A 27393-nucleotide genomic window follows, 5' to 3' on the forward strand; every position below is an offset into this window, starting at 1 on the left:
AAAAAAACCAAACAAACAAAAAAAACCAAACAGTTAACAGAAAGAGAGAAATATAAAAAGCTAATAGTAGGCACTAGGCCCAAATGTTTCTGCGTAAGGTTAAATCCATTACTTTAAATTGAATTATAGAAGATGGTATGTACTCAGAATTAGCTAATGCACAGTTTATTTTGGTGGAAAGGATTCAGAATTGAACACTAGCCAGGCAGAGACTGACCTAGAAAGATTATAAAGTATGACATTAATACAATTTTGGAATGGAATTGAAATTACAATGTAAAAACAGCAAAGGGTAGGAAATTACTGAACTAACTATAAGTTATACTGTTACAAAAGAAAATAGAATAAAACTAGTTAAGGCCCCAATCCTCCAAAAAGGGAGAAGGGGAGGAAGTTAGGGGGAGGTTAGATTGTATTAAAAATAGCCACCTACTCTAACTTAGTTTGTCCAGATGGAGACTTTACACTTAGACCCAGTCTCAGTGATCACAAATCAGTCTAAACCTGTAACAGTACAGAAGTTCTGTGCATATAGACCTAAGGTCTAAAAAGAGCAGAACCAGGTTTAAGATAGACCTGGATCCATGTACACTCGACCTGGATCCATGTACACTCAAACTTAAATCAGTCTAGGTTAGACAGCTGAATGGAACTTCAGTACAGTTACCTGCCCAGCCCCGGGGCTGTGCTTTTCCTACCTACCACCAGGCTATTTTTAGCCCCCCAGCCCACTGTTCTCACCCCCACAGACCAGCAGCTCCCCACCTCTTCCCCAACTCACAAGCCACTCCTGGTGCTGACTTTATCAGCAATATATATGCATTAGAATACTAGCCCAGGACAACAGCAAGGGTTAATTGATTTTTAAAGGCCTGGTTCTCACACAGTTTTATAGCCTTCAAGGCAGGCAGGATGCCTAATCCAGGCAAGCAACAAGGCCAATGGATATACATGTAGCCTGGGAAATTGTGGGCATGTACCACACGGTTCCATAACATAATATAAGGTGGCACCAGCTCACAAGGCCCAAGAGTGGTGAGCCTGAGACCTCTGGTTTTGGGGGAACAGACCAAATTAAGAGAAGGCCCAGAAAGCCCAAATTAGAATGTATATATGTAATGGGTTTGTAACACAAAAGAATATGCTGATAGAACAGAACGTGGACAGTATGATGACCAGAGAGAGACCAATCAGCGATAGCCGAGCCATCAGGAGGGGAAAAGAATACAAAAGAAGGGACTTTAGAACAGCAGAGGGTCTCCAAGAGGGGAACCCAAGGCACCATGGACAGAGGGTATATCACCAGCTCACCTCATTCATCCCTGCTGGGGGGTGGGGAGAGGGAGTGTGCCTCAGCCTCCAACCTCCAGGCTGCTGATATCTGACATTCAAGAGAGAATCTCAGAGTGAAGCTCGCACCCTGGCCAGATGTACCTTGACTCTGATGACAGCCCTAGGACTAGTAGATATATAGAATTGCTTGTATTATTTTTATCTGCTATCACTGTGTAGAAATAAATTTGCCTCTTATCAAATGGAAAGGTCATGGTCAGCCTGAGGGTTTGGGTCCACCTGGAACAAGGTATCTGGCTCACAAATCCAGTGCCAACAAGGTTGTCCACCTTAATCCTGAAAACACGTGCACATGGGAGTAATTCCAGTCTTATAAAAAATGACTATATTTACTCAAGTCTAAAATGGGGTCCCCCCATTTAACATGAGGGAAAAACCTCTCATCTTAGACTCCTGTAAAAGGATGGGGGGCACACGGCAGCTGTTGCTCAAGCACCATCCCCTATCCAGGGTCAAGGCCATAGATGAAGCCACTGCCCTTCTTCATAACTTCCCCCCACACTGCCTCATCTCTCCCCACCACACACACAGCCTCTTCTCCTATCTCTCTCTCTGCCCCTCTCCCTTCATTCCTTTACCTTTGCTTTGCACCAGTAGGCTATGGGCATGATGCAACCTAGGGCACTGAGCATGGCCCCAGCCGAGCCCCACAGTAGTGGTGCATGGCCCATATGGCTGCATGGGGCTGGGTTGGTATCAAGGCCCGAGGCTGGAATGGGGATGGAGCTTGCCAAATTGGGCAGAGGCTGGTGGAAGGAGGAAACAGAGGGGATGAGAGGAGAGAACAGATGCTGGGGGAAGGGGTAGACCTGAGACTTCACAAGGGCAGGCAAGGAGCAGGCAGAGACAGAGGCTACCTACTTGACCTCCTTGTGCTACCTTCCCCACTACTGCCTACTCCCCCTGCAGCAGGGGAAGGAAAGAATTAATTAGACTGTATACAGGGAATATTAGAACAAATTTATAAATTTTCCATATACAAGATCTAATTACTGTGGGGCCATCTTAAATTCAGGGTCATCTTGGTTTCAAGTAAATATGGTACTCATTTGCCTAAATGTTCTCAGTCCTTAATCAGGGTATAGGAAAGAGAGAATTAGATAACAATTTAAAAATAATTAAAAGAGGAGTTAATATCCTATTTAGAAAAGTAACTGAATATTTAAACACAAGTAACAATAAAGTAGTAAGCATATATTGATGGGCTGAATTGTAGTTAAAGCCTGCAGAACTGCAACCTAAAAGTGTAGTAAGTAGGAGCAGTTAAGAGAAAGAAAGCATTTTACACAAGATGAACTATATTAGCTAAGCTAAAGAATTTGTAATAGAGAATAATTAGTACCCAGGTGCTGTTCTAAAAATAAAATAACAACCCACTTCTCACAAAGTAAGCTTTTCATTCAAATTACAGAAATGAACTAGATCCATGTAGCTACCACAAATAAGATTAACATTTATTTAATCCTCATACTTTGTAAGTAGAAAGTGGTTGTCAATTTTATGATAAAACTTTATTTCATTGGAAAATGTAAATTGATTGAGCCTGAAATATTGAATCCAAAACAGCTTGGGTTCAAAATCTTACAAGGCAGAATCCTTTATGGATTCCTATTAGACAGCCACAAGGCCACAGACCTTGTACTTCTAGGAGTTAAAAAGTAGGAACAGGCAACTTCAGCATCTTTATAAATAGGCCTGGTTTACCCAGAGCTGTAGACCTTTGAAGCCCATGACCCTGGCCTGGGTTGTGGCTCTGGGGTAAGCCCCCTGGTACAGATTCTTCTCTATTATAGAGAAAGACCCCACTCTTTCAGCAGTTGTGCCTCCGGATCATAGAGCTAAGTCATTGTTTTTGCTGCTGTCTGCCCATTTTGTTTCTACAGCATCCAGCAACATGGGGCCATATTCCATGTCTAACATTAATATAATTATAATAATAATGGTAACGGCATCCTATTATTATCATCATTGTCATTATATTGGTTTGCAGTTATGGTTTAATGATGGAATCTTCATCCTATTTTAGTGAGAAAGTTGTCAAATGCTCCATAGTCACCATAAACGCACCATTAATAAATGTAATAAAAAGTTTGTTAATTTATTCTTTTACATTCTCAAAAGAACTGCATTTTATTTATTTGTTTCTTTTTGTCCTTGGCACTGGTTACGTCCAATGGAAAATGTTGAACTGAAGACAAGCACTACCTCAAGAATGCTGGTTGGCTAAGCCAGGCTTGGTAATTAAAATTATGGAGTTTGTAACTTTCCCCCCAAAAGTGTTCTCAACAATTTTGAGAATAAAATTAAAAGATGCAAGAGGAAACTTCCTTCAAAGTCAATAGAAGCTTTCACCCAAAGGCCTTCCAAGATCATTGCTTAATGACAGTCCAATTTTGTCTGTGCCACAGCAAATAAGAATCAAACACAGCAAGAATACGGAAAGGGAAAAGACAAGAGTTACATCAGTAAACATAAGCGGAAAAACAAAAAGGAAGAGATACCAATTCTGTAGAACAGGTAGAATTAAAAAGAGAAAAACGAGAGAGGTTTTGAGCTGAGATTTTTAATGTTGTATGGAAGAGAAAGAGGCAGAACACAAGTGGCACTGACAAACACTGGCAATCCTACCAAACAATTGGTAGGAAAGAAGTTATTTAAGAGGTAGCATTAGAGTTGAGACAACAAAGTGATGTGAGGTGCTCAAATCATAAGAAACACAATCTATACAAGTTACAGCTACTACCAATGTCAGAATGGACAAAGACTCTTTTCGTAACAAATCTTTGCTTGCTTGGGCCACAGGATGAGAGCTAAAAAAAAGTATTTTAGATAGCTCAGTCAGAAGAAGGTTTACTCATCCTTAAGCTTGAAAGATAATCTGTTGTTCAGGGGAGCTGGACCTTTAACAGTCCAAACCAAGATTGGTGATCTTTGGATAATTAAAAGTCATTTTTCAAACCCCATAAATTTTAAAAAGTATTTGAGATTCTTGCAAAACATTTGTCTACATTTTCCCTACTTCTATTTAGAACTGAATTCAAATATACAAAAAACTAGGATTTTAATATGAGTTATTAATATTCTCTCTCAATAATTGTGTAAATCAACAAATTCTGTAAGAAAAACCTTACATTCCTATTAGGTTACAGTTTAATATTTATCGTCAGAACCATTTCCAGAAAACCTTACCAGACATGAACTGTGTAATAAAGGATAATTCCATTTGGCTCCAGTGGTGGTTTCCATGACAACTTCACAATGACACCCGACAACTGTTTTACAGAAAGGGATTCTGGAGGAGAACTAGGAGCTATAAAGTGAAAATACAGGACAACATCTTGTTAAACAGCTAAGATCTATATGACATGGTTAAATGCAGTATCTTTAAATCAGATTTTAATTAGTTGTGCTAGAAAGTGAATTATGGAACCACACAGGTACAGTATTCATATCAAGTGTTGCTACAGCCAACTTCTTTTCCTTTTTCAGCCAGATGATAAAGGAAGATTTTGCATGGTGGTGTTAAAACATCTGTTTCTGTTATTCAATGGAAAAAATATTTCATGAGAAAACAGAGCAATGGGCATGTCACAGTGATTCTTCTACTGTTCAAGTACATTGTGATTTTTCTCCTTCCAATAAAAACGTGAACTTTATAGGTGTGAATGCTTGTAAAATATAGCAAAAGAGTTCCCCTGAGGAGAAAAGGAGCTGGAAATAATTATATGAAGCACAAAAAGGTGGGAAAATTGATTCTCATGGCATTGAGAGATGATAAAAATGAGGGATACCGTGCAGGAGTTAAATCTATTCATTCTACCTAATAAAGAACATATCCATACCTTAAACATGTCACGGAAGAACTATACATGTATTTCAATGAACAAGACAATTAACATTCATTTTAAGGTGAATAGTGGACAGCTGTCTAACCACCTAGCACTGACCTATCACAGTTAAATGAAAATGTTATAACAAGTTTTGATGCTAATTGTGATGCAAATGTACCCATGTATGTGTTTAGTATTAATACTGCTTTCTACTAACATGTTACTGAGGAAGTAAAAGATTTTATTTTCTTCACAGCTACCATACAGCAGTAGACACTACTGCACAATAATGTTAACATACTTTTATTTTCCAAATTAAACAGAGCAGCATCATGTAGTAAAAATTCAGGTCATAGTTGTAGTCATGCATGGAAATTGAGAACATAAGCATAGCTGTTAGCAAATCTGTGAGGCATTTGGTCTGGTATTCTGAACACAGTGTACTTGTGAATATGATACATGTGGCATATTATAAATATTTTTATTTTTCTGTTCTTCCTCCTTTTTCTTTACTATGAAGGATAGCAGAAATGTCCTCGTTAACTGCTTACTTTTGGTACCTTTTGAAAGAGATCTCAATTCTGTCTGAACAAAAGCTTATTGAATTCAGTGCATGCCTTTATTTATAGGAGGAAAAATGGTGACAGCTGTATTTAGTATTTTACTTGTTATATTATCCTCAGTGGCACTACAGTAAAAGGTCTAGTAAATAGTAAATGTCACCTCTCAGGCATGTGTGATTTCTCAGATACTGTCTTTAACCGACACAGCTCTTTATTTAGCCTGCATACACTCTACCGACATAAAGAATGAATATTTACTCTTTAAAAAAACACTTTTGATAAAAGATGGCATTAAGTATAATATTGGCAATGCACTATAGCAACATTTGGATTGATCAATCTAATATGGACCCAACTCTGAAATCTTTTGGCCACTTTGGGAGTTTTGCAGAGACCTGTCACCACAGCAGGCTGTCCCCTAAGGAGCTCAGTTTAATGCAAGTTTGATGCCTCCAAGAAGCACAGATGCTCTGATACTATTATATCAAAGGTATTATGTACTCTGATAACATACCCTACTAGACTAGTTACAAGAGACAGTAGTGTACTAGGTCCTTCCTTGGCTCCTGCTCCATAATCAGTTCAGGAAACCTAGTGCTACTGATTAGGGCTTTTCAGCACGACCACAGTACAAATAAATATAAAATGTAAATAGTTAGGAAGAACCCAACAATATCTGGAGCACAAGAGCTGAAGATGTCCCTGGTTCATATGCAAAGAGAATAAGAAAATCACTCTTTCTAATTTAACAAAAATTACAAGATGTGGATAAGTCTGGAGATGTACCTGGGCGGTTCTTTACCTTGGGGAGCAGCAATGCTCAGGCTAGCAGCAACAACACAGCAGCTGCTATTTTTGTGGCCTGCCCAAGCTGATGGTTAGGGTTGGTGCTCCAGTCTCCACCCTCCACTCCACCCCCAACACTTTAGTTACACCACTGGATAAGATGCCAATGAAAGGTAAGCTACATTTCCAAATGCAGCACTCTTTTGGTGTGGCAAAATGTGTTCCAATAAGAGTAAAGATCCCTAACATCTAAATGGAAAGTACCCATTGAAAACATCAAAAGTAAAAAAAATATACACTTTTAAAATAAATGTTAAGACCAGTCTAATAGAAATAAAATGTACAGGGATACTACTTACCATCTTCATCTGTCATTATGTCATGTGGTGCACTACGAACCCCTTCACCTTTGGTAGTGCTTGCAGATATTTCTACTGTATATTTTGTGTATTTCTTTAAACCTAAATAAAATAGAATTCAGTAAACTACATAATAAGTTACAGAGGCTTCTTTGACAGCCAAGATTTTTTTTTAAAAAAGAGAGAGTAAATTGGGATTCTCAGCCCATAACTATATCCCTGCCTCACTTTAAAAAAATATTGAATAAATCTACAATTGCTTATTGACATCACATTTTGTATTCAAAATGACGAAAAGCAAATCAAAGACTTTTCAAACCAAATATTTCTGACTCCTACAGCACAACAATGTAATTGCTCACAATCATTACATATTCTGTCACAGCTCAATGAAAATAATATTTATAATTTATTTTAGAAACTGGGAGGTGAGTAAAATCAACCTGAACTTGAATTAAATCTCAGCATTTTCCATTATCTAAAGGATTTAATATCTTCTAATATTTCAGAAGTCTAAAAGTTCTGATATAAAATTCTGCAAATTCACATGGTGAAAAAACCATTGGAACTTTTTTTTTTTTTAATCTATAAAGTAGATAACTGTGTTTGAAAACTATATTCTAATCCCAACCCTTACATTCATAGTTAATTTTATACCTATCTGTAGTCCCACTGAAGTCAATGGAACTAATTACAGGATGAAAATTGTAAAATGCGCAAATAGCAGTGAGTCTACTGTCAGTGGTGGCCATCTTCTCAAAATGTGAGATGTAGTGACATCTTGTAAGTCATGAATATTTCCATCAAACTATCTCCAGATAGTTAAATGAACATGCGAACAAGTTTGATACGAGTTATACAACGTGACCTATAAAAACATAACCTAAGCTGGACACAATTAGGTTTCAAATTTTCACATACTGACCTGCAATGCGCAGCGTCTGGTGGGTTGAATTTATGATTCTTTGCTCAGTTCCATTACTCTCCCTGAGGTATACAGTGTACTTCTGTATGATCCCATTGGGATCAGATGGTGGAAAAAATGACAATTCAATTTCCATAGATGAAATGTTTCTGTAGGCTATGTTTTCTGGGGCAGTATCAGGAACTGAAGGAAGAAAATTTAGACTTATAAAAGATTTAAGTCAAAGTTTCATTCATTTATTAAGCATCTCCTCACAGCACACAGCGTCTTGGAAATATTTGATCTTTTGTACTGAAAGCTATCATATGACTTTGAAAACAAGCTGAGCTTCAAGGTAAAAAAGACAAAGAATATATTGATCATTTATAACGAGAGTTTATTTAGATTCACTGAATTTTTTTTAACATCTCAGCATCACAGTTAATACCCTCCAACTCATTTTCTCCTACTTCACGATGGTGCATCCTTTCATACAGCTCAGTACAACTCTTCATTGACAGGCTGCCAGTATTTTAGCAAAGGGCTTCTACCATATTTTCTCCTTTAACCTTTGCTGAACCAAATGTACTTTCGATACAAATGTTCGCAAAGCAGGATGTACTAGGGAAGCTTTTATTTGTTTTTTCCATTTAAGAACCGCCCCCCGCAAACAAACATACTTTTCCACAACCCATAACCAAGGAGGAGACATGGTCAACCTGGTAACTCAGCTTATATTATGTTTTTATTTTGATCCCAAAAAAGTATTTCTTCAATAATGTTAGTACAGTACAGTCTTCATACTACAGTATCTTAAGTTATTTATTAAAGATTCTCGCCAAGTTTAAGGCCCTGGTATTAAAGTCTCCATTGACTTTTAAGAACAAATGAGAGATTATGTTACTGACTTCCAAGTAAACAAATGCAAACAGTTTCACACTGTGATTATCTTTGCCTATCCAAATGAACATAGGCCTAATGTTTCAAATGCTCATTTATATAGTCAGTTTTTAAAATCCATATTTATGCATAGTAGCCTATTTTTGCAGCTTTCCTTAGCTTCATGTTTCTTTCTTTCTTTTTTTTTTTTTTTAACTTCCTCAAGACAGAAAATGAACTTTCACATGATCTAGAGTCCATCTTCTTTTCCTTTGCTTCCAGAACTCTAGATCATTTAGTTCACTCTCACTGGCCCCCTGTAATGGATACCTTCCAGTTAGGCTTTTGTTTCTCTACTCCAATGAAACTACCCTTATCGAGGTTATTAATGTCATATATATTGTCTCCCCGTCCTCTTTCTTTGTTTATATCCCTAAGAGATCCTTTCAGTCCTTTCCCCAATGTCTCCCTTTGTAACCTTATTTCTTCCCAGTCATTCAAACGCCACCTATCAGCCAGTTAGTCAAAAAATACTGCTCAGATCTCCTGACATCCCACCCTCAGTGGGATCCCAGTTTTTCTAGCTGCCTCTGCAACATCTGCTCTTCAACAACTACCTCAGCTTTTCCCCCTAAACCTTCTCTAGACACTCTTCTCTGCATTGATAGAGAATAATTCCACTACCTTGACTGTCTCCCAGACTTTTCTTTTTCTTCTCCCTTCCTACACTCACCCTTTATGTAAAATTTCTCACTACATTTTGTTTTTTTCTGTTTAATGTGTTCAAAATCTACCTTTCCTTTGTAGTCCCCAGTGATGAAGCATATTTTCCCTGTTGTGGGCAAATTTGATTTTATCTAATGTAACCATCTCCTGTTCCAATTCGTAGTAAGGCCCCTTCCAACCCCTAACATCTATGAATCTTTCCCTTCTCCAAAATGTTTCTAAGAAAATCATATTCCTGTTATTTCAGTCATGACATCATGTGTCTTTGAGTTATTTTATTGGCTTCCTTTCTCTTCTCACATCAAATTCAAGCTCCTCTCATCCTCAACAAAAAGCCTGGCTTTTTTAAATTCCTCCTTTCCCATAAAAATGAGATGTTTTGCTGGAAGGCAAGAGGAATTTTCTGGAACTTAAGTAAGCCAATATAGGATGTAACACAGCCCCTTTCTTGCCCCTTACTAAGATAGCACATGAGTGGAGAAGGAAAAAATTTGGATCAAAATTAACGAAAAGAAAGAAATATATTGCCTTTAATAAAATACAGTGATTTTTCTGTGCCTAAAGTGCCAACCAACCAAAACAAACCAACAACCAAATATAAACAAATTATGGGATTCAAGAAAATTCTTACCAGTTTCAGGAGTTCTTACAGATAATGGAAATGACGACTGATTTCCATGGCCCAGTCTAGTAAAAGCCCTTACAGAAATGTTGTAGGCAGTGTATGGTTTCAGTCCGTGTAATAAAATACTTGTATTTGAGGTATTTTTAATAAATAGATCATTGGCATAATTGTACGAAACTTCATAATGAGTTATGATCCCATTAGGTTGATCAGGTGGTGACCATCTCAAGTTTATTTCTGTTGCAGTTACATCTAATAACTCTACGTTCTGAGGTGGGGAGCCTGGTTCTGGAACAAAGAACACAAAAATGAAAAAGTTTTGAAAATTTTAAATGTATGCATATAGAAGTTCTCAAATATGCACATACTGTTTGGAAAATGTAGGTGTTGCTGCAGAGACACCCAGGGCTACAGGAGATGAAAACCATCTGTATTCTCACAAAGGTTTCACCTATAACTTAGGAGGCTTCTGCCAGAAGACAATGGTCACCATGGGGAATATGAAAGAGTGCCTGCACATTTGCACAGCTGCACTAGACAAACTGTGGCAAGGATGCCTGTGGCAGGTCACCTTTGGTGCCTGCCACTTTAAGGGCTACAACAGGCAGCAGAGCAGCCAGCAGGTGACTGTACTTCCAATCAGGAGTCACATGACCAGCAGGAGGCTGCCTGATTGGGAAGAGGGCCCAGATGCTAGAGATAAGAGGAGGTCCTGAGCAGTAGAGCCAGCAGTTGGGGCAAGCAGCTGGAGGGAGAACATTGCCCAGCTGGAGCTGTTGCTCACATAACATTGTGGAGGTACAGAGAAGGAACTATGGGGATGGAGGAGTCTCCAGTTCCTGGGGAATGACCTAAAACTACACCCTGCTGGAGTTGGATGGTGTGGCAGGACAGCTTCCAGAAAATGCCACACTTGTGCCTCCCCAGTGAAGGGCAATCACCAGATGGTATGGGTCACCAGATAGCCTCAGCCCCCTCTGACTTGCATGTTACCCCATGGAGGGGAGACTAGGGGAGCACACCCTAAGAGAGTGGGGCCTAGAGAAGGGTCCAGGTTTGTCCACAGACACCTGATGCCTGAGTGGGCCATAGGCTATGAGTGGGGTTCCGGCATGTCTGCGGACACCTGACACGCACAGGGTATAAGGCCTCATAGTCCCAGTGTGGGGGCAGAGTAATGTCCAGCAGCCGTGTAGAGTAGGGCCTAATAGGGCCTGAAGGACTGCACATGAGCCAACCAGAGTAGGCAGAGTGGAGGCCCTAGTGAAAGGGTATGAACGGAAGCCCTAGTGACAGGGCATGGGATACAGTACAAGGGAAGGTTCTGAGCCGTGTATAACGCCCTAAGCATCAGGGCATAAAATGGGCAGCCTCCCACATTATTACGTTTTCTTTTAGACATTAAGGCATGGCAGGAAAAAGAGGGCGGAATGCCCTACACAGGTGGGCAGGCTGACTTTGTGACTGGCCTTGTGATGTCCCCCCCATCGCAGTGTCAAGTTCCTTGTAGGAGACCACAACTCCTGAAGGGACCCTGGCAGCCTGCAGAAGGTGCAAATCCATCTACATGTACTTTCTATTAGCTGCTGGGTGGCAATGGAAAGCTATTTCAGTCAGAAAGATTATTACGTCAGTAGAAAGAAGAGGTTCTACTACCGCAGTATAGCTTTAAGTATGGACATACTTAGTTTTGCTTAGTTTTGATAGGCAGAATTATGCAACATAGGCCAGGCCTAAATCTAACCAGTTTTTTACTTTAGCCCAATTTTCCCACAATATTACTGTAGTCCAAACTTTGATCATCTTATACCCCAAACACAGTAGCTTTTCTAGATTTTCTTTATTTAACTCTATGCAAACCCATCCAATATGAAGCCACAAAAGTCATCAATCTTGTCAACCACTGTACATCAAGCCTTTCTTCAGATCCCTTCCTCAGCTCCCACATGCAATTCAAGCTATTTATTTATATGTTCACGGAGCTTAGCTCCTGCCTGTTTCAGTATTCTTTTTTTTTTTAAGCAACTCATCCTCTCATCGCTAATCCCAAGAATCCTTACAACTAGTCGGACTTCTTCCACACACACATTTTTTCATGATCCACCCACCTTGCCTGCACCATCCTCTCCTCCTCCAAATCTTTTCTCTTTGCCCAAACAAAAACACAAGGAGTATTGCAAATACTTGCTTTTACATCTTGGAAAAATCTCAAAACATGCATTACTTAAAACAATATCTATGTTGGCATATGTTCTGTCTTCCAGTAATCCATATGGGGATTTGTTGCCATTTCTCACATTTTAATGGTCTAAACTCAGTGCTGATCATGCTGTCAAATTACTATGGCTGATGCAACAGTCTCATCGATGTCAGCAGGATTTTGTGCAAGCTTAATTGTCCGATTGCATGAACAGGACCATAGATAGTTATCCTGATTCTTCTCCCACTTATACCAATTTTAATCTATTGCACTGGTTCTTAACCTTTTCAGGATCAGGGCACCTCTCCTCTTCCACCACTTTTGTGAAGGACTTAAATGGATATAAAAGGGCCTACCAGTTCCAATCTGGATTACCACAGAATTTAGGAACTGAGAGTTAGGCACTATAATGCTTGACCTAAATCCTAATCCTGAGATATCTAATGATTCTATGTGGTTTGTAATGGTTGGACCTGTGTCAAATTAAATTACTTTTTGGAATGTAGGCAAATAAATTCCACCTGAGTCCTGTTTAGATATCTATGAGTTGGATCTATCCCTCCTGAATAACCAACTTTTCTAGAAAAGAGATATTCATCTCTAGTGCAGGCATTTTGAACATACTATGAATGCTGACCCACGGTCAGATGCTGCAAGTAGATTTTTAACTGTCATACTACTCTATAGCTAGACTTGCTTTGTGTGTAACCTTAACATCACTGTACACAGAATTATACACAGATTTTAATGGTCATCAATCAGCAGTGAGCTTGATAGAAGTTTGGCCAGATCTCTGAATTGAACAGGCCCCATTCCCTAGTCGCTCTCCCAGTCCCAGTCAATGGCTACACCACCCAGCCCCAGTGTCCTGGCACTTAAAAAAAGCCCTGCATTCACTGGCTCCTGCCAGGCGGAGGGATGATCCTCACTGCCCCACACTGTGTGGGAAGCAGCTCTGCCATGAGCCCCCAGAGGCCCTGATGGCTCCTGCAGCAGCTGGTGAGTACAGGGTTTTTTTTGTTTGTTTGTTTGTTTTTAAGTGCTGGGACATTGGGGCTGGGTGGGGCCAGCCATTGATGGGGCTGGGAGAGCGGGTGGAGGTCAGGGGGTACTCGGGGGGCTGGGGGAGCAGGCAGGAGATAGGGCCTGGAGGGGAGCCTCCCCATGGTCCCCCCATCCCCTACTTACCAGCTTAGAGCCTGGGTCCAGTTCCCTGCAGCAGCGAGTGGGGACTGCCCAAATCTCAAAATCTTTCCCAAACTGATTTGGAGACTGAATCAATTTGGACTTTTAATCAGTCTTCCGATTCAATTTGGATTCAGAGATTTGGCCACTGAATTGGATGGAATCTCCTCCAAATCAAATCAGCAACCAAAGCTTCACACAGCCCTACCAATTATGCCTTTTAAGAACCAGGAGGGCCTAGCATTCTCAGAGGCTCAAATCCTTCCTACCTCTCTTGTGCCGTGTTGGACTAACTGCTTCTAATGTCCTTATATAACAACATTTAGAAACATTTACATAGATACTCCCTGCTATGATACAAAAGTCCTAAGGGAAAACAACTTCAAAGTAGTGTGGAATAGACACACAAATGGTCCTCTCCTCTTCACGACACTGGATAGCTATAGTTTTCCGAAGAGGGAAAAGTTCTGAGGCAATGTGCGTGTGGCAGAGGGATGGATCTCCTGCACGCCCGGATGCTCCAGAACACCTTCAGAATTGTCTCCTGTGCCCTGAAAGAAATGATGCAGCTCTCCACTACCTCAGAACCTGAACTAAAAAGCTAGCCACATATATCTGATAGATGTACATGTGGTTAGTGTATTTGTCTGTTAATGTATTTAAACAATGAATAAATAAACAAGTGAATTCATAACACCTCTTTTACTGCTGCTGGTAAAGAGAAAATCCAAATAACTTGCTTAGTTTTATATATGTCATTTCTGTGATGCACTTCAAAATGTGGCCATGTCTTACCCTCCTAAACTAAAGTCCTAGTAAGCAATGGTGGATCTCTTGTTTCCTAGGCCCTATTCCACAAACATCACAGCTGTCATAACCCATAGTTTCCAGCTAAAGTACAGCAGATAGAAAACTCCCCTGAGAAGAGTGGTAACCCTTAGGTGGTATGAATGTGCCTTCCAAAAATGTCCAAGGCAAAGGAAGAATAAACTATGTGCTGTCTGGGGCCATCCATACTGCTATCTGGCCAATTGAACACCACAGCGTCCTTAAGAGCCATCTTACGCTTGACTCCATTGACTATTAGTTTTAATATGAATAAAAGTGGGAAGGAACTTCAGGTATAGTTTAACTGGTTTAAACACTACCTATCAGGAGCAAAGTATCCTTGGCTTGTTGAGTTACTGTATCAGTTCAGTAGAGCAAACTCAGCATTACTTGACACAGTATCTCTTATAGCATATATGTTTCTGACACACAATCCTGAAGAATTAGCTCATGTATACATGCTTATGACAAAAGGAAAATTATACTAAAAAATACCAGTAATCACTTTTACTGATGACTACCCGGCATCTTTAAAAGGTATTTTAGACTGTGATCCTAACTTGTGTGTTGGATTATTTATATATGCACCCAGTACTCTAGATAGGCACCTGGTTCAACAAAGAAATAAATGTTAGTGCAAAAATACGCTTACCGTCTTCTGGTGTTCTTACAAAAATATCATTCTCTTCAGACAGAGCACTTTCTCCCACAGTAGTGGATGCTGCTACTCTCATTTTATAATTTGTATACTTTTCCAGACCTAAGAAGGAAGGAAAAGAAAAATCTTGAGTCTGTGATCAACACCATCTTTTCTTTTCTGTACTTTTATTTCAGTATTAAAATGTGTATGTTTTAATATTTTAATCATTATAACATACATATTTTAGTGAGCAAACAGGCGCAGCAAAGAGAGCAATTTGCAAGCTGTTCACAGGGAGCAAGAGAAGGAAAGGAAAGAGGAAGAGGAGCCAGGCACAAGGCATTCTGTTTCTTGAAGGTAAGTGAGCCAGAGCTGTGTGTTTGGCTTGCTAAGTTTTTGTTTGGTGTGCTATGTGTTTGGGCATGTGCTCTAAACAGCTGGGAGTGCTACTAGCTGGTGACTGTGACTTGAGTCTGACAAAATCCCTAACAAGGGGGCAGAGCCATTCCAGGCCCAGAAAGGTATAGCGGGAGGCTCTCCAACAACCAGAGAGTGAGTGAACAGGGGCAGCAAATAGGGAGGTTTGCAAGCAGTTCACAGGTCAGTTCATCACCCCACTCTTCGAAGGGCAATCTTTAACGTAAGTTTTTTCCTTAAATAAGAGTAACTAACCTGCATATATTTAGCATAAGTAGCTAAACCTCAGCAGTTAGACCAATACTTAAGCCCCTTGTTCAGAGTCAGTGAACAGTCCATTAGGGAGTTTGTCCAGAAATTCTCTCTCATCTTCCTTCACTATAGATTTGGTGAAGGGAAGCAGTTTAGCAGGGACAGATCAGTGGAGCAGATCAAAAATAACTACCAGATTCTGGGTGCATGGGTGAAGGGGACAGGGGCTCAAGCAGTTTTCTTCTTGATCCTTCCAGTCAAAGGGAAGAGCCTGCATAAGAATAGATGCATCCTACAGATAAATGTGTAACTGCACAGATGATGTTGCCAGCTGACCTTTGGCTTCTTTAAACATGGGATGTTGTTCCCAGAAGGATTGCTAGGAAGAGATAGGATCCACTTGACAAGGAGAGGGAAGAACATCTTTGCAGACAAGCTTGTTAACTTAGTGAGGAGAACTTTAAACTACATTCATGAGGGAAAGTGGAAACTTCAGCAAACGATTTGGGAGAAGTATGAGTATTGCTCAGCCTTGCAGGGATGAAATCAGAAAAGCCAAAATGCAATTGGAGTTGCAGCTAGCAAGGGGTGTGAAGAATAACTACAAGTATGTCAATAACAAAAAGATGATCAGGGAAAGTTTGGGTTCCTTACTAAACAGGGGAGGCAACTTTTTGACAGATGATGTGGAAAAGGCTGAAGTACTCAATGCCTTTTTTACCTCAGCTTTCACAGTCAAGGTCAGCTCCCAGACTACTGCACCTGGCAACAAAGTTTGGGGAGGAGGTGAATGGTGAAAGAACAGGTTAGGGACTATTTAGAAAAGCTGGACTTATATAAAAGTCCAGGCTGCTGGACACAATGCACCCAAAGGTGCTGAGAGAGTTGGCTTATGTAAGTGCAGAGCCCCTGTCCACTTTCTTTGAAAACTCATGGCAATCAGAAAATGTCCTGGACAACTGGAAAAGGGCAAATATAGTGCCCTTCTTGGGCAGAAGGAGGATCCAGGGAATTGTGGACCAGTCAGCCTCACTTCAGTCCCTTGGATGAATGGACTGTAAGGTAGGTAGAAAACTGGCTGGATCGTCAGGCTCAAAGGATAGTAATCAATGGCTTGCTATCTAATTGGAAGCCAGTATCAAGTGGAGTGTTCCAGGGGCTGCTCCTGGAGCTGTTTTTTTTTCAATATCTTCATCAACCATCTGGAAAATAGGATGAGGTGCACCCTCAGCAAGTTTGCCAAAGACACTAGGGTGGGAGGAGTAGTAGATATACTGGAGGATAGGACTAGGATTCAGAGAGACCTCAACAAATGGAGGAGTGGACCAAAAGAAATCTCATAAGAACAAGAACAAAGTCCTGCACTTAGGACAGAACAAACTCATGCACCAGCTCAGGCTGGAGCCTGACTGGTTAAGCAGTAGCTCAGCAGGAAAGGACCTGGGGGTTACAGAGGACAATAAGCTGAATATGAGCTAACAGTGTGCCTTTGGTGCAAAGGTTAACAGCATACTGGACTGCATTAGTAGGACCATTGCCAGCAGATTAATGAATTATTCCTTTCTATTTGTCACTGGTGAGGCCACATCTGGAGTACTGTGTCCAGGTTTGGTGTCCACTCTACAGAAAAAAATATGGACATATTGGAGAGAGTCCAGTGGAAGGCAATGAAAGTGATTAGAGGGCTGGGGCACATGACTTGAGGGAAGGCTGAGGGAACTGCTCTTATTTAGTGTTTATTTAGGACTTAATTGCAGCCTTCAACTACCTGAAGGGTGGTCACAAAGAGGATGGAGCTAGACTGCTCTTAGTGGTGGGAGATGATACAACAAGGAGCAGTGGTCTCAAGCTGCAGGAAGGGAAGTTTAGGCTAGATATTAGAAAAACCTTTTTTGCCAGGAAGGCAGTAAAGTGGCTTCCCAGAAAGGTTGTGGAGTCTCCATCTTCAGAGGTTTTTAAGACCTGGGTAGTCTTGGCTTTGATGCTGTAGTTGGGGTGGTTCTCCTTTACGGGAGTGGTCCTGCTTTGATCCTGAGGTCCCTTACAACCCTAATTTTCTATAATTCTATCTTATTTCCTTCTTCACGCTAAACAGGCAGTTAATTTCATGAGAAGATGACTAGTCTTTGTTCAGTACTTTAGCAATTAATCCACCTGGAATCCTGCATGAGTATTTGTGTGTGTACATGAATATGCCTACATAATTTTATACAACATGTATATGCTTATGGTACTATAAGAATTGAAAACTGGTGTTTGAAAACTATTTTTATTGCTAAAAGAAAGGGTAATCTTAAAAGCAGAGAAAATTATAATACACAGTGGAAAAAGGTAGAAGAACTTGCACTAAAAAACATTAACTCAGATTGTCATCCTTACACATGAAAAGCCAAAACAGTATATTGCTATGGAAAAAAAATCCATGGGAAAACCAGTGAAAACATTATCGATCATCATTCTGAAACAGCTGGAGTGAATAGGATTCATTTTACCTTAAAGGCTACCCTAAAACCTGTTAAATTGATTTGGATTAACAGAAGACTTCAGCTTTCTATGAGGAAGTGATTTCTGGTCCTGTGCCCTCCTCTCCCATCAAACTCCCTTCGGGTCCTTGACCTCCTCTGGAGCCATATAGCCAAGAATACTTCTAGCCATGCCAGACCCTGAGCCAAGAACTTTTATTACCTTTTCCAGATAATTTCCAAGAACCCAAAGAAGAATACAATAGGGCTTCTCTACTAGCACCACCCACTCCTCCCCTAATGTGTCATTGTACCCTTCCCAACCCTCCACTGGGTAGGTAGCAAGAAGAGGACAATGCTTCAAAAGTGCTGCCCAAGGTCTCCTTTCACATAGAGTTCAGGAAAGAAAAATCTAGTCTGCCTACACTGTAAATACTTACACTTTTTAAAATTAGTGATGGTTGTAATTTATTTTTATGAAGCTACACTGTACCTGTTATGAATAAGCTGTTGTTCGTGGTTATCAAGTGGAATGTTCTCTTTGTATCCAATTCCATTGCATAAACTGTATAATGAGTGATTTTTCCATTTGGATTTGCTGGAGGATCCCAATATAGCAAAACAGATGATGAGCTAATGTTTTTATAATGTATATTTTGTACTGAGCTTGGAACTAAAGAAACAAAGACAAAAAATAAAATCGCATGTAGGAGCAATAGCAATGATAACAAAAACAAGAGGAAAAGGAGGAATCATTTACATCAAATTATTTCAGAGTTATAAACATGTACCTTGTTCACGTGTTCTAACTGAGAGAACAGCTGGTGGCCCTTCTCCAATCATAGTGAAAGCAGACACACTGATTGTGTAGTTTGTGAAAGGTAGAAGGCCTTTTATAACATATGACAGCTCTTCAGCTGAAATATCAATGGCATACTGGTTATCTGTCATTTTGAAAAGGAATAAAAATCTTTGTTATCCATTTGTAAAACTAAAGGAATTTTTGCAAGCTGAAATGTCCATGCAATATTAATACAGACATTTTCACTTCACTTTCAGGCCAACCTAGAAGGTAGATGTTGCGTTGTTTTGCAGGGACAGAGGAATGTCCTAACCCTTCCAATATGCATAGTCATGAAAAAAAAATTGGACTGGAAGGCTCTCAGAAGGTTATCTGGTTCAACCCCATGTTCAAGGCATGATCATCCCTGTCTAAACCATCTCACCCAAACAATTGTCTAAACCTACTCTTACAAATTCCCAGGGATGGAAATTCCACAATCTTTCTAACCTGTTTGAGTGCTCATAGTTAGACATTTTTTCCTAATATTCCAACCTATGTTTTTCTATTGTAATTTGAGACTAATGTCTTGTCCTGTTATTTGGGATATCAGAGGTTTCTACCCTCCATTATACCGGAGAGGCAGTGTTTAACTGAGTGTAAAATCACAGTTTGACCCTCTAGCTGCTGTTTAAATCTCTTACTGTAAAAAAATGTGGAGAAGCATTTTAAGCCTGTATTTAATGGGTCATAAATATCCATACTTACTAAAGAAACAATGTTCCATTGATAATTTAGAACAAGTGTACACACTAATGACATCACCATGTCACAGGGTCATCTCCACCTGTTTGGCACCCATACAGCAGAGTTATAACTTTTTGACCTATTTACCTTCAGTGACATTTGAAAACCTATTAGTCAAAAGGCTCAGAGAAATCAAGGTCTGTGAAGGGCCTGGAGATATGTTAATCCCCTACAATCACACCTGCTTTGGCAACTGTAATAACTGATTGTCTATGCAGCTTGGCTGATGGCTCAAGGGTGCTACTTTCTCTAGAAGGAAGGTCAACTGGGTAACAAGGGGCTAGCTCCTGCCTGTGTGGCATTCTCATTTGCTTCAGAAGGTTATTTGGTAGTAAAAAAATCTGACTCCAGCAAATGACCCATCGATAATTTAGTTGAACTCTGTGCTAAAGATCATATTTGTGGCAGTGACTGGGACTTAATGAACATGGAGATGGGTAAAAAAAAAAATCTTAAAATTTACCAGAAGCTGAATGTAATTCTTCAGCTCCATCCATACTGGGCAAATTATCATTAGACAAACTCATAAATATTCCTGGGGAACCTGTTTGTATTGTGGAGGACATCTCGCCTGAGCCTTCATATAATCCAGTGGCTGTTTCTATTGTATTCCAGGTGAAAGACTGGATATTTTCATTTATTATATCTGGATCCATAGAATCAATCAAATACTAAAAGTAAAGAATACAAAAATAACTTAGAAACCATATGTGACACAATTAATTTGTTCTTCTCATTAGAATGCTTATTACTATATACATAAAATATTATAAATGGATAGAATATAATAGTATACATTTATGAGACAAATATATATTGTAGATGGAGCTCATTATGTTGACCACAAATACAGCTGCCTGACACTGTCCATTAAAAGAACCTCTCTCAGATGCCTATAACTTTGCTCAACTAACTGCTCAAACAAATTTTCCATGTTTCCCAATGGAAATATTCCATGATGGCTGAGACCAGCTGAGTTCTTTTGGTAGTTTTAGAAAGTTTCAGCCCAAACAACTCAACAGTTTCTGAACACATAATTACAGAATCATATGTTGCTCTGTATTGTTAAAAATATCTTACAAATATTTCACTGAAAAGTTCTAGTGCCCCCATGTCTTAGAGTAAGATCCTGAAATTTAAGAAGGAATTACCCTAGTGTCACAGACATCCCATGCTCACTAGTGACTTGTTAGAGTTTGGAAGAAAATTCACTGATGATTGCGTCTATACTAAGTATGTTCCAGCCCAAGGCTGCAAGAATGGCAATTAGCCTTTAAACTGAGAGGAGGGAGAATCTATCCTGTTATCTCCACGTTCTCCCTATAGAATACAGAGAATGGGTTACAGATTGGATTACATGGGAGTGAAAAGGCGCCAGAATATTAAAAGAAACAGAAGGGAGTACAATAGGAGCCAGCAGGGTAGCTAGGAGTAGGCGAGGGAAGGAAAGAGGACTGGAATATAATTATGTGCAAAGTGGGGAGCAGAAAGAAGGCAGGGGATATAGGCATGGACAGGCACAAAAACAAAGGGACAAGAACTGGGAAATTCAAAGAAGGATAGGAGAAGACTATCAGAACCCAGTGGGTTAATGGTAGAGAGCAACAGAAGGATGGGAGTGAAATATGGAGTTAAACAGGAATGGGCAAAGGGTCAACAGGATACAATCTATATCCACCAGAAAATTCTCTCATCCAGAACCTGGGACTGAACCTATGAATCCCGAGTCTCTATATCAGTCACTGTCAGCTGTGGCCAAGTCTTCACTGTCAAAAAGTATGTATTTACAGCAAGATAACTAGTATGTATTGACTAACAAGATCCTGTACTGGTGAGGTACAGGTATCCTTACAAGATACTTGGTGAGGTCAAGCAGAGGCAGAGATAAACAGCACAGGCCTTTGCAGTAATCCATGTGAGTCATCCTGCTGAAAAAATATACTTTGTGGCAGCAAAGAAACAGATTTGGTCTAATTCACCTCTTGTACTTGGTCCTGAAAAGATAACGGCCACTAATGCTGTCAGTTACTACTTTAGGTAAAAAAGGTAACAAATCTGAAGGTCCAAATACTGATAAAGTGTATAGTTAGGATCAACATTTTTCATATAATCCAATGTATGCTTTTATTTTCTGTTGTTGGGTTTGTTTGTTTTTTCAATTTGGAAATCACACCCAATACATCATAAAAAAAAATAATGCTCACAAGTCAACGCTACATTAGGAACTGCTAAAATTTTAATAGTCTTTGCTACCTTAATTTGGCTCTTAGTATCTATGATGTATGGTACAATCTTTAATTACATGAACACATACAATTTTTTTTCCCCAAAGGACTCTTCCCAAGTTTAATAAATGAGCAGTTACTCATTGTTATTCTATTTTATGTGTGGTTCCAGGCACAGCATTCAATTTGAAAACAAACTGTTCTCAAATCTCCATCAAATTAGACTATACTCCCTGTTTATGCAGAACATCTTGGCTAGGAACAGATGTTCAAAAAGCCGAAGCCTGAACTGATTCAACCTTTGATTCAACTGATTCAACCTTAGTCTAACCTGGCTAGGCTGAACCGGTTCATAACCAGACAAACACGCTCTCTGCACTGAGGCAATGTGGGCACATGTCTGCAGTTGCTCAGACCAGAAGCCGGGGTGTGCTAGAGTGGCCCTTGGCTGCAGGGAAGCTGTGCTGGGTGTAGGGGGGTGCGTGGCCCACCCAGTTGAACTGGCCAGAGAGGGGTTTAATTTCCCCTCGCCCCCCAATGCCATCAGCAGGTACTGGAGCCGGGTAGGCCCGGCACTCCCCCCTCACTCCCTGCCCAGAATAGGCCCCCTGGCTGTCCCCTCCATTGCAGGCCGGAGGAAAAACCCCATCCCTGCCCAGCCATGCCTCCTTCCTGCTGCTGCAGCAGGAGGCTGGTGGCAGGGCCCTTACTGGGGACAGCATCCCCTGTCATATTGCAGGGGACCGCGAGCCCCTTCCCAGTGAGGGGCTGCGCTGCAGGGCTGGCAGAGCTGCAGCCAGCTGTGTGCGGCAGTGCTGGGGTCCCAACTAGGCCAGAACCCTGCAAGCCCCCCACAGCGCTCCACAGCACAGCCCCCACTGGGAAGTGGTTTGCTCCAAGAAGCCATGACAGGCTGCTGCCTATCATGATTACTCACCCACTGGTGGTTTCTCCAGCTGCCGCAGCTGTTCTGTGCTCAGGGAAAGCCCCTCCCGGCTGGAGGGGGCCTATTCAGCCTCTGGCACCAGATCACAGTTTGCCTGGCCGGGCTGCAGCTGCTGGGGCCAGTGGCTGAATAAGCCCCTCCGGCCAGGAGGGAGCTGGCCCCAGCACACGGCTGTGGAGGCTAGAGCCCAGGCCAGCAAACTGCGCTCTGATGCCAGCAGCTGAATAAGTCCCCTCCTGCCAGGAAGAAACTTGCCCCAAGCACTGCTTGGGGCAAGCCTCTCCCAGCCAGCAACTGAATTAACTTCTCCAGCCAGGAGGGGCTTTCCCTGACCAGGAAGATGCCGCAGCAGCTCCAGTGCTCAGGGCAAACTGTAAACCACGCTCTGATGCTAGCGGCTAAATAAGCCTCCTCCAGATGTGTGGGGCTTGCCTCCAGCACAGAAGAATGGCAGGGACCGGGCCCAGCCCCACCCAGCAGCTGGAGCAGCCACCAGTAGTAACCATGGTGGCTTCTTAGAACGAGCCCCTTCCCAGTGGGCGCTATGCTGTGGAGTGCTGCGGGGGACTTACAGGGCTCTGGCCTGCTCGGGACCCCTGTGCTGCCACACACAGCTGGCTGAAGCTCTGCCAGCCCCATGACCCAGCCCCTCACTGGTAAGGGGCTTGTGCTCCCCCACAGTATGACGGGCTGCTGCCCCCAATAAGGGCCCTGCCGCCAGCCCCCCACTGCAGAGGAATTAAAACCCTCTCTGGCCAGACCTTTGCCCCTGCCTGTCCTTGCTGGGGCTGGGGATCTGAAGGGCAGGGCCAGGGCAGACAGCCCCACCCAGCCAAGAGAGTATGCCGGGATGCTGAGGGTCTCTGATTTACCTCAAACCATCAAAGGGCCAAGGACAGATGATGCATAAACCGGTTTGAGCCAAATCAGTTAAGTCTGATACTACATTCAGCCAGGTTTTTCTCAAACCGGTTTCAACCATTTTGAAACTGGCTTATCTGCACTCCATGTCTGTCCTGTTACAGGTTTAAACCAGTTTCCGATCACTTAAACTGGTTTATGTGTAATGTCTGTCACTGGTCCTATTGACCATAAATGGAGCACCATGAACAAAAAAAGAGTTGAATGTTTCAGTCAAAATCTGCTGTGATCATTTTTCAAGTCTGGGATATGTAACAACCTATCTAGAAATATGGTATACTGTCTAATCCTATATTCACTTTGGATGCTCCAAACCCCAATTGAGAAGTCAATGGACTTTTCATTGGACTTCTCATATTCAGATCTTTTTGCTTCCTTTGACTAAAGTACATCTGTAATATAGCATTTAATAAACAGTTCAATATGTTAATAATATGTTATTTTCTTATTTGCTAAATTATTATGAATGAAAATTAACTTCACTGAAAATACTGTCCTATGGAAAATTAACTTTTATTGTTCTGAAAGTGAGTCAAGATTTTAAAACTATTTAACATTCATCAATAGTTTACTAATTGTATTATTTTCATGAAAGGCTTAACCCTGAAACATTACTTCATTTTCTTCAGTGGAGCAATATAATCCATGCAACCTTTCACAAATCATGTAAGAACGGAACTGGTTGAATAGCCAGAAAACAAGTTCATGATTTTCTTTTTAAATTATATGGGTTTTTCCAATAATAATAATAATAAACCAATTCTTACCAGTTCCTAACGCATGTTGACCCCTCCTCAAAAAATTGTGAAACTCTAATATTTTTTTATTCTCTTAATAGAAAAATGAAAAATTTGAAGAAAAATTTCATCAAAAAACATAAGTTCAGTTAATTTTGATCACCCCCATTTTATATTTCTATGCCTGTTTCCTACCAGTAAAAAGGAGTTAATAAAAATGTATTTCTGTAAATTCTTAAGAGCATGAATGCATATTACAGATTTGTACAAAGCCTAACAATAATCTTATTTTTAGCAGCAGCCTCAAAAGATATTACTGTAAACTATATAATAATTTAAAGAATTTATTCATGTTCAGATTAAATGTTCATTTTCAATACTATTCTCTTTCATGACAATCACTATCCCTAGTGATTTTGAGAAAATGGCTAATATGAATATTTGCAAAGCAAGAAGTTGTGTGGGCAATATCCTTTACTGAATCAATTGCATAGTTGTAATAAATTTAGAAAGACAAGCTTTCAAGTGCTAAGCACTCTTCTTTGGGTCTGAAGAAAGAAAGTATGAATACACTTGCCTAAATTTACATGAAGGATTCTTTACAATATTACTAGTAATAAAAGCAAAATTATATAAATGTCCAAATGGGCAATCCTATCCTTTACAAAATATTTGCTCATCTGTAAAGCCAAACCACATTTGTGATGTGTGTATGGAGCTTCATTCTAAAAACATTTTACATCAGCTGAATCTAGAAAGGGTGAAAACATGTTTAAACTTCAATTAACCATAGAAATGAAGAAAACAAATCAATGCAAAAGTAATGACAATTAATCAGCGAAAACTAATTTCACAATTAAAAAGATGAGGGCATTCACAAGAACAAAATAATGCAGGTAAAAACAACAAAACAAAAAATAAAGTACCTTAATTTTTCCTGTGAGAATTGTATTTTCTAGAGGCTCTCCTGTATTCTGAACTATGACTGTAACCCTATATTGAGTAATAATTCCATTTGGTTGCTGCGGTTTTTTCCAAACAATTTTTATGAGTGTGGCTTCTACCTCTACTAGTTGTAAATCAGATACAGCACTTGGAACTAAAACAAAAGGAAAAGCTTATATTAAATGCCATCTCCAATGGTGAATTTATTTAAAGACTGCCAGTCGTTTTCTAAATGTTATTATTAACTTTCTCAGCCTACTAAACAAGACCAAGTCAGATTTTAATCAGATTTGAAACTAAGTTGTTCCAAAGCGATCAGCAAGTTACTTCAGATAATTTTTTTCTAATACTGACTTAATCACATTTTAAAAACATGCAGACAGCTATAGGATACTGAGTTCTGTGATATGACTGTACACACATGGCCAGGCAATGAACTAGTGTAAATCAGTGTAGCTCCATTAAAGTTATGGGAACTATACTGATTTATACCACTTTAAAATCTGATGCAGAGTGTAAAAATTTGAAAAAAAAGGATTATTTTTTGATTATTTTTCCAGAAGCAACAATGTAAAAGAAATCTGACAAATAAAAAAATATATAGGTCAGAGACGGAATAAGATGAGAGCTCGACAAAACCCCAGCATTTTCAGTTTGCATGAAATTTTACTTTGTTTTAAACCAAAAATTTTCAAACTTCCCATGAAATGTATTTTATTTTAAAGACTATTTTAGTTCCTGAAGAATGGAATATGTTCCACGAACCTGGCATGTGCTCAGTGCAATTGACATACTTTTTACATTAACAAAAATGCCAGTTCTACTGAGCAGCAGGAATGGCTCCCCACAGTCCCAGCCACCACTCGCTAGGCTTGCCATGGTGACCGTCTCTTGGGCTGTCTGGGAAGTGTAGGGTGGGCATGGGGCAGGGTCCGTGGTGATGGCAGGGGGTTGAGGACATGTGCCTAGTAGCCAGTCAGACATGGCCTGGATGCTCCGTAGAAGGAAGGATTGGGCCCCTCAGCTGCTGCTGATGCCGAACTCTGAGGGGCCTGATCCTTCTTTCTACGGAGCACCCCTGTCCCCACTGCCTGGTGTGAGATTCCCTGCCCCTGCCTGCCTGTATTTGTGCTGCCTTGGGTCTGTGACAGTCTGGAGCAATGTGACCAGGGGACACCCCAGGGCTGGGTCTCACATTGGCCTGTCCACCTGTCTAGAGCAATCTGCCCTGGCTCGCCTCCCACAACTTGATGTAATAACTTAGTATAAGTGGGAGACTGCCCATTTTACTGCCCTGATGCCAGGGGGTGCTATACACATAGCTCTGACCTTTCCTTACCATGTCCCATGCCTCGCAGTGGCATCATAAGTTCTTATTGGCTCTGGCCCCACACTGGGCTACATAACATCCAAGTCTGGACCCCAACTAGATCCCTCCTAATCAGGCAGTTACTCCACCCTCATTCTGGATTGTCAAGCTCTCTGAACCCTTCTCCCCCTCACTAGTAGCCCCCCTCTCTGGGACCTTTAGCCACACAGGCCCTGGCCCCGGCTCTAGCCCAATCAGAACCCCAGGAACCCTGGCTCTGGGTGTCCTTTGCGGTGGGCACCCTGGTCCTTCTGATCCTTCTGGTCCTGGCCCCAGCATTAACCAGCTGCGGGTCCCTCTGGTCAGGTCTCTGAGTAACTAGCCCACTCCAACTCAAATAGGTCTGCCTTCTTGGGCCCCTCCAAACACAGGCCATACACCTCTTCTGTCCCATGTCTCTAATAACAATGTCTGGACTCTCTGCCTGTTCCTACTCTGGGTCACTCTCTGCCCCCTCCCTTGGGCTTCTCTCTCTGCCCCTTTACCTGGGCCACCAGGGTCTTCTTGCATTTTGGTTTGTCCTAAGCCCTCCTCTCTGCAGTCTACAGGCACTCAGCCCATGGGGCTCAGGTGTCCAGGGACATGCCTGCCCTTCTCCCGTCTGCTCTCTAAATAACCCAACAGACAGCGGGGGCTGGGGTTATCAGGCGCCT

The 27393-nt window shown here is 40.9% G+C and overlaps 1 protein-coding gene across 6 annotated transcripts in view; it reads right to left on the reverse strand.

Moving 5' to 3' along the window:
- Window positions 1-27393, reverse strand: part of PTPRQ (protein tyrosine phosphatase, receptor type Q) — a 217037-nt gene that overhangs the window by 110374 nt on the left and 79270 nt on the right. For all 6 annotated transcript variants that reach the window (XM_019543153.1, XM_019543150.1, XM_019543152.1 and 3 more), the window contains exons 26-34: window positions 25353-25525; window positions 20061-20268; window positions 18801-18953; window positions 18503-18682; window positions 14891-14998; window positions 10032-10313; window positions 7817-7999; window positions 6892-6993; window positions 4543-4663 (exon numbers count right to left, since the gene is read on the reverse strand). In XM_019543153.1, the coding sequence (XP_019398698.1) occupies window positions 4543-4663; window positions 6892-6993; window positions 7817-7999; window positions 10032-10313; window positions 14891-14998; window positions 18503-18682; window positions 18801-18953; window positions 20061-20268; window positions 25353-25525 (1510 nt within the window). The remainder of the gene's footprint in view (window positions 1-4542; window positions 4664-6891; window positions 6994-7816; window positions 8000-10031; window positions 10314-14890; window positions 14999-18502; window positions 18683-18800; window positions 18954-20060; window positions 20269-25352; window positions 25526-27393) is intronic.

Source organism: Crocodylus porosus, unplaced genomic scaffold (assembly GCF_001723895.1).
Source record: "Crocodylus porosus isolate Cpor-Errol unplaced genomic scaffold, CroPor_comp1, whole genome shotgun sequence".
NCBI classification, from domain to species: Eukaryota; Metazoa; Chordata; order Crocodylia; family Crocodylidae; genus Crocodylus; species Crocodylus porosus.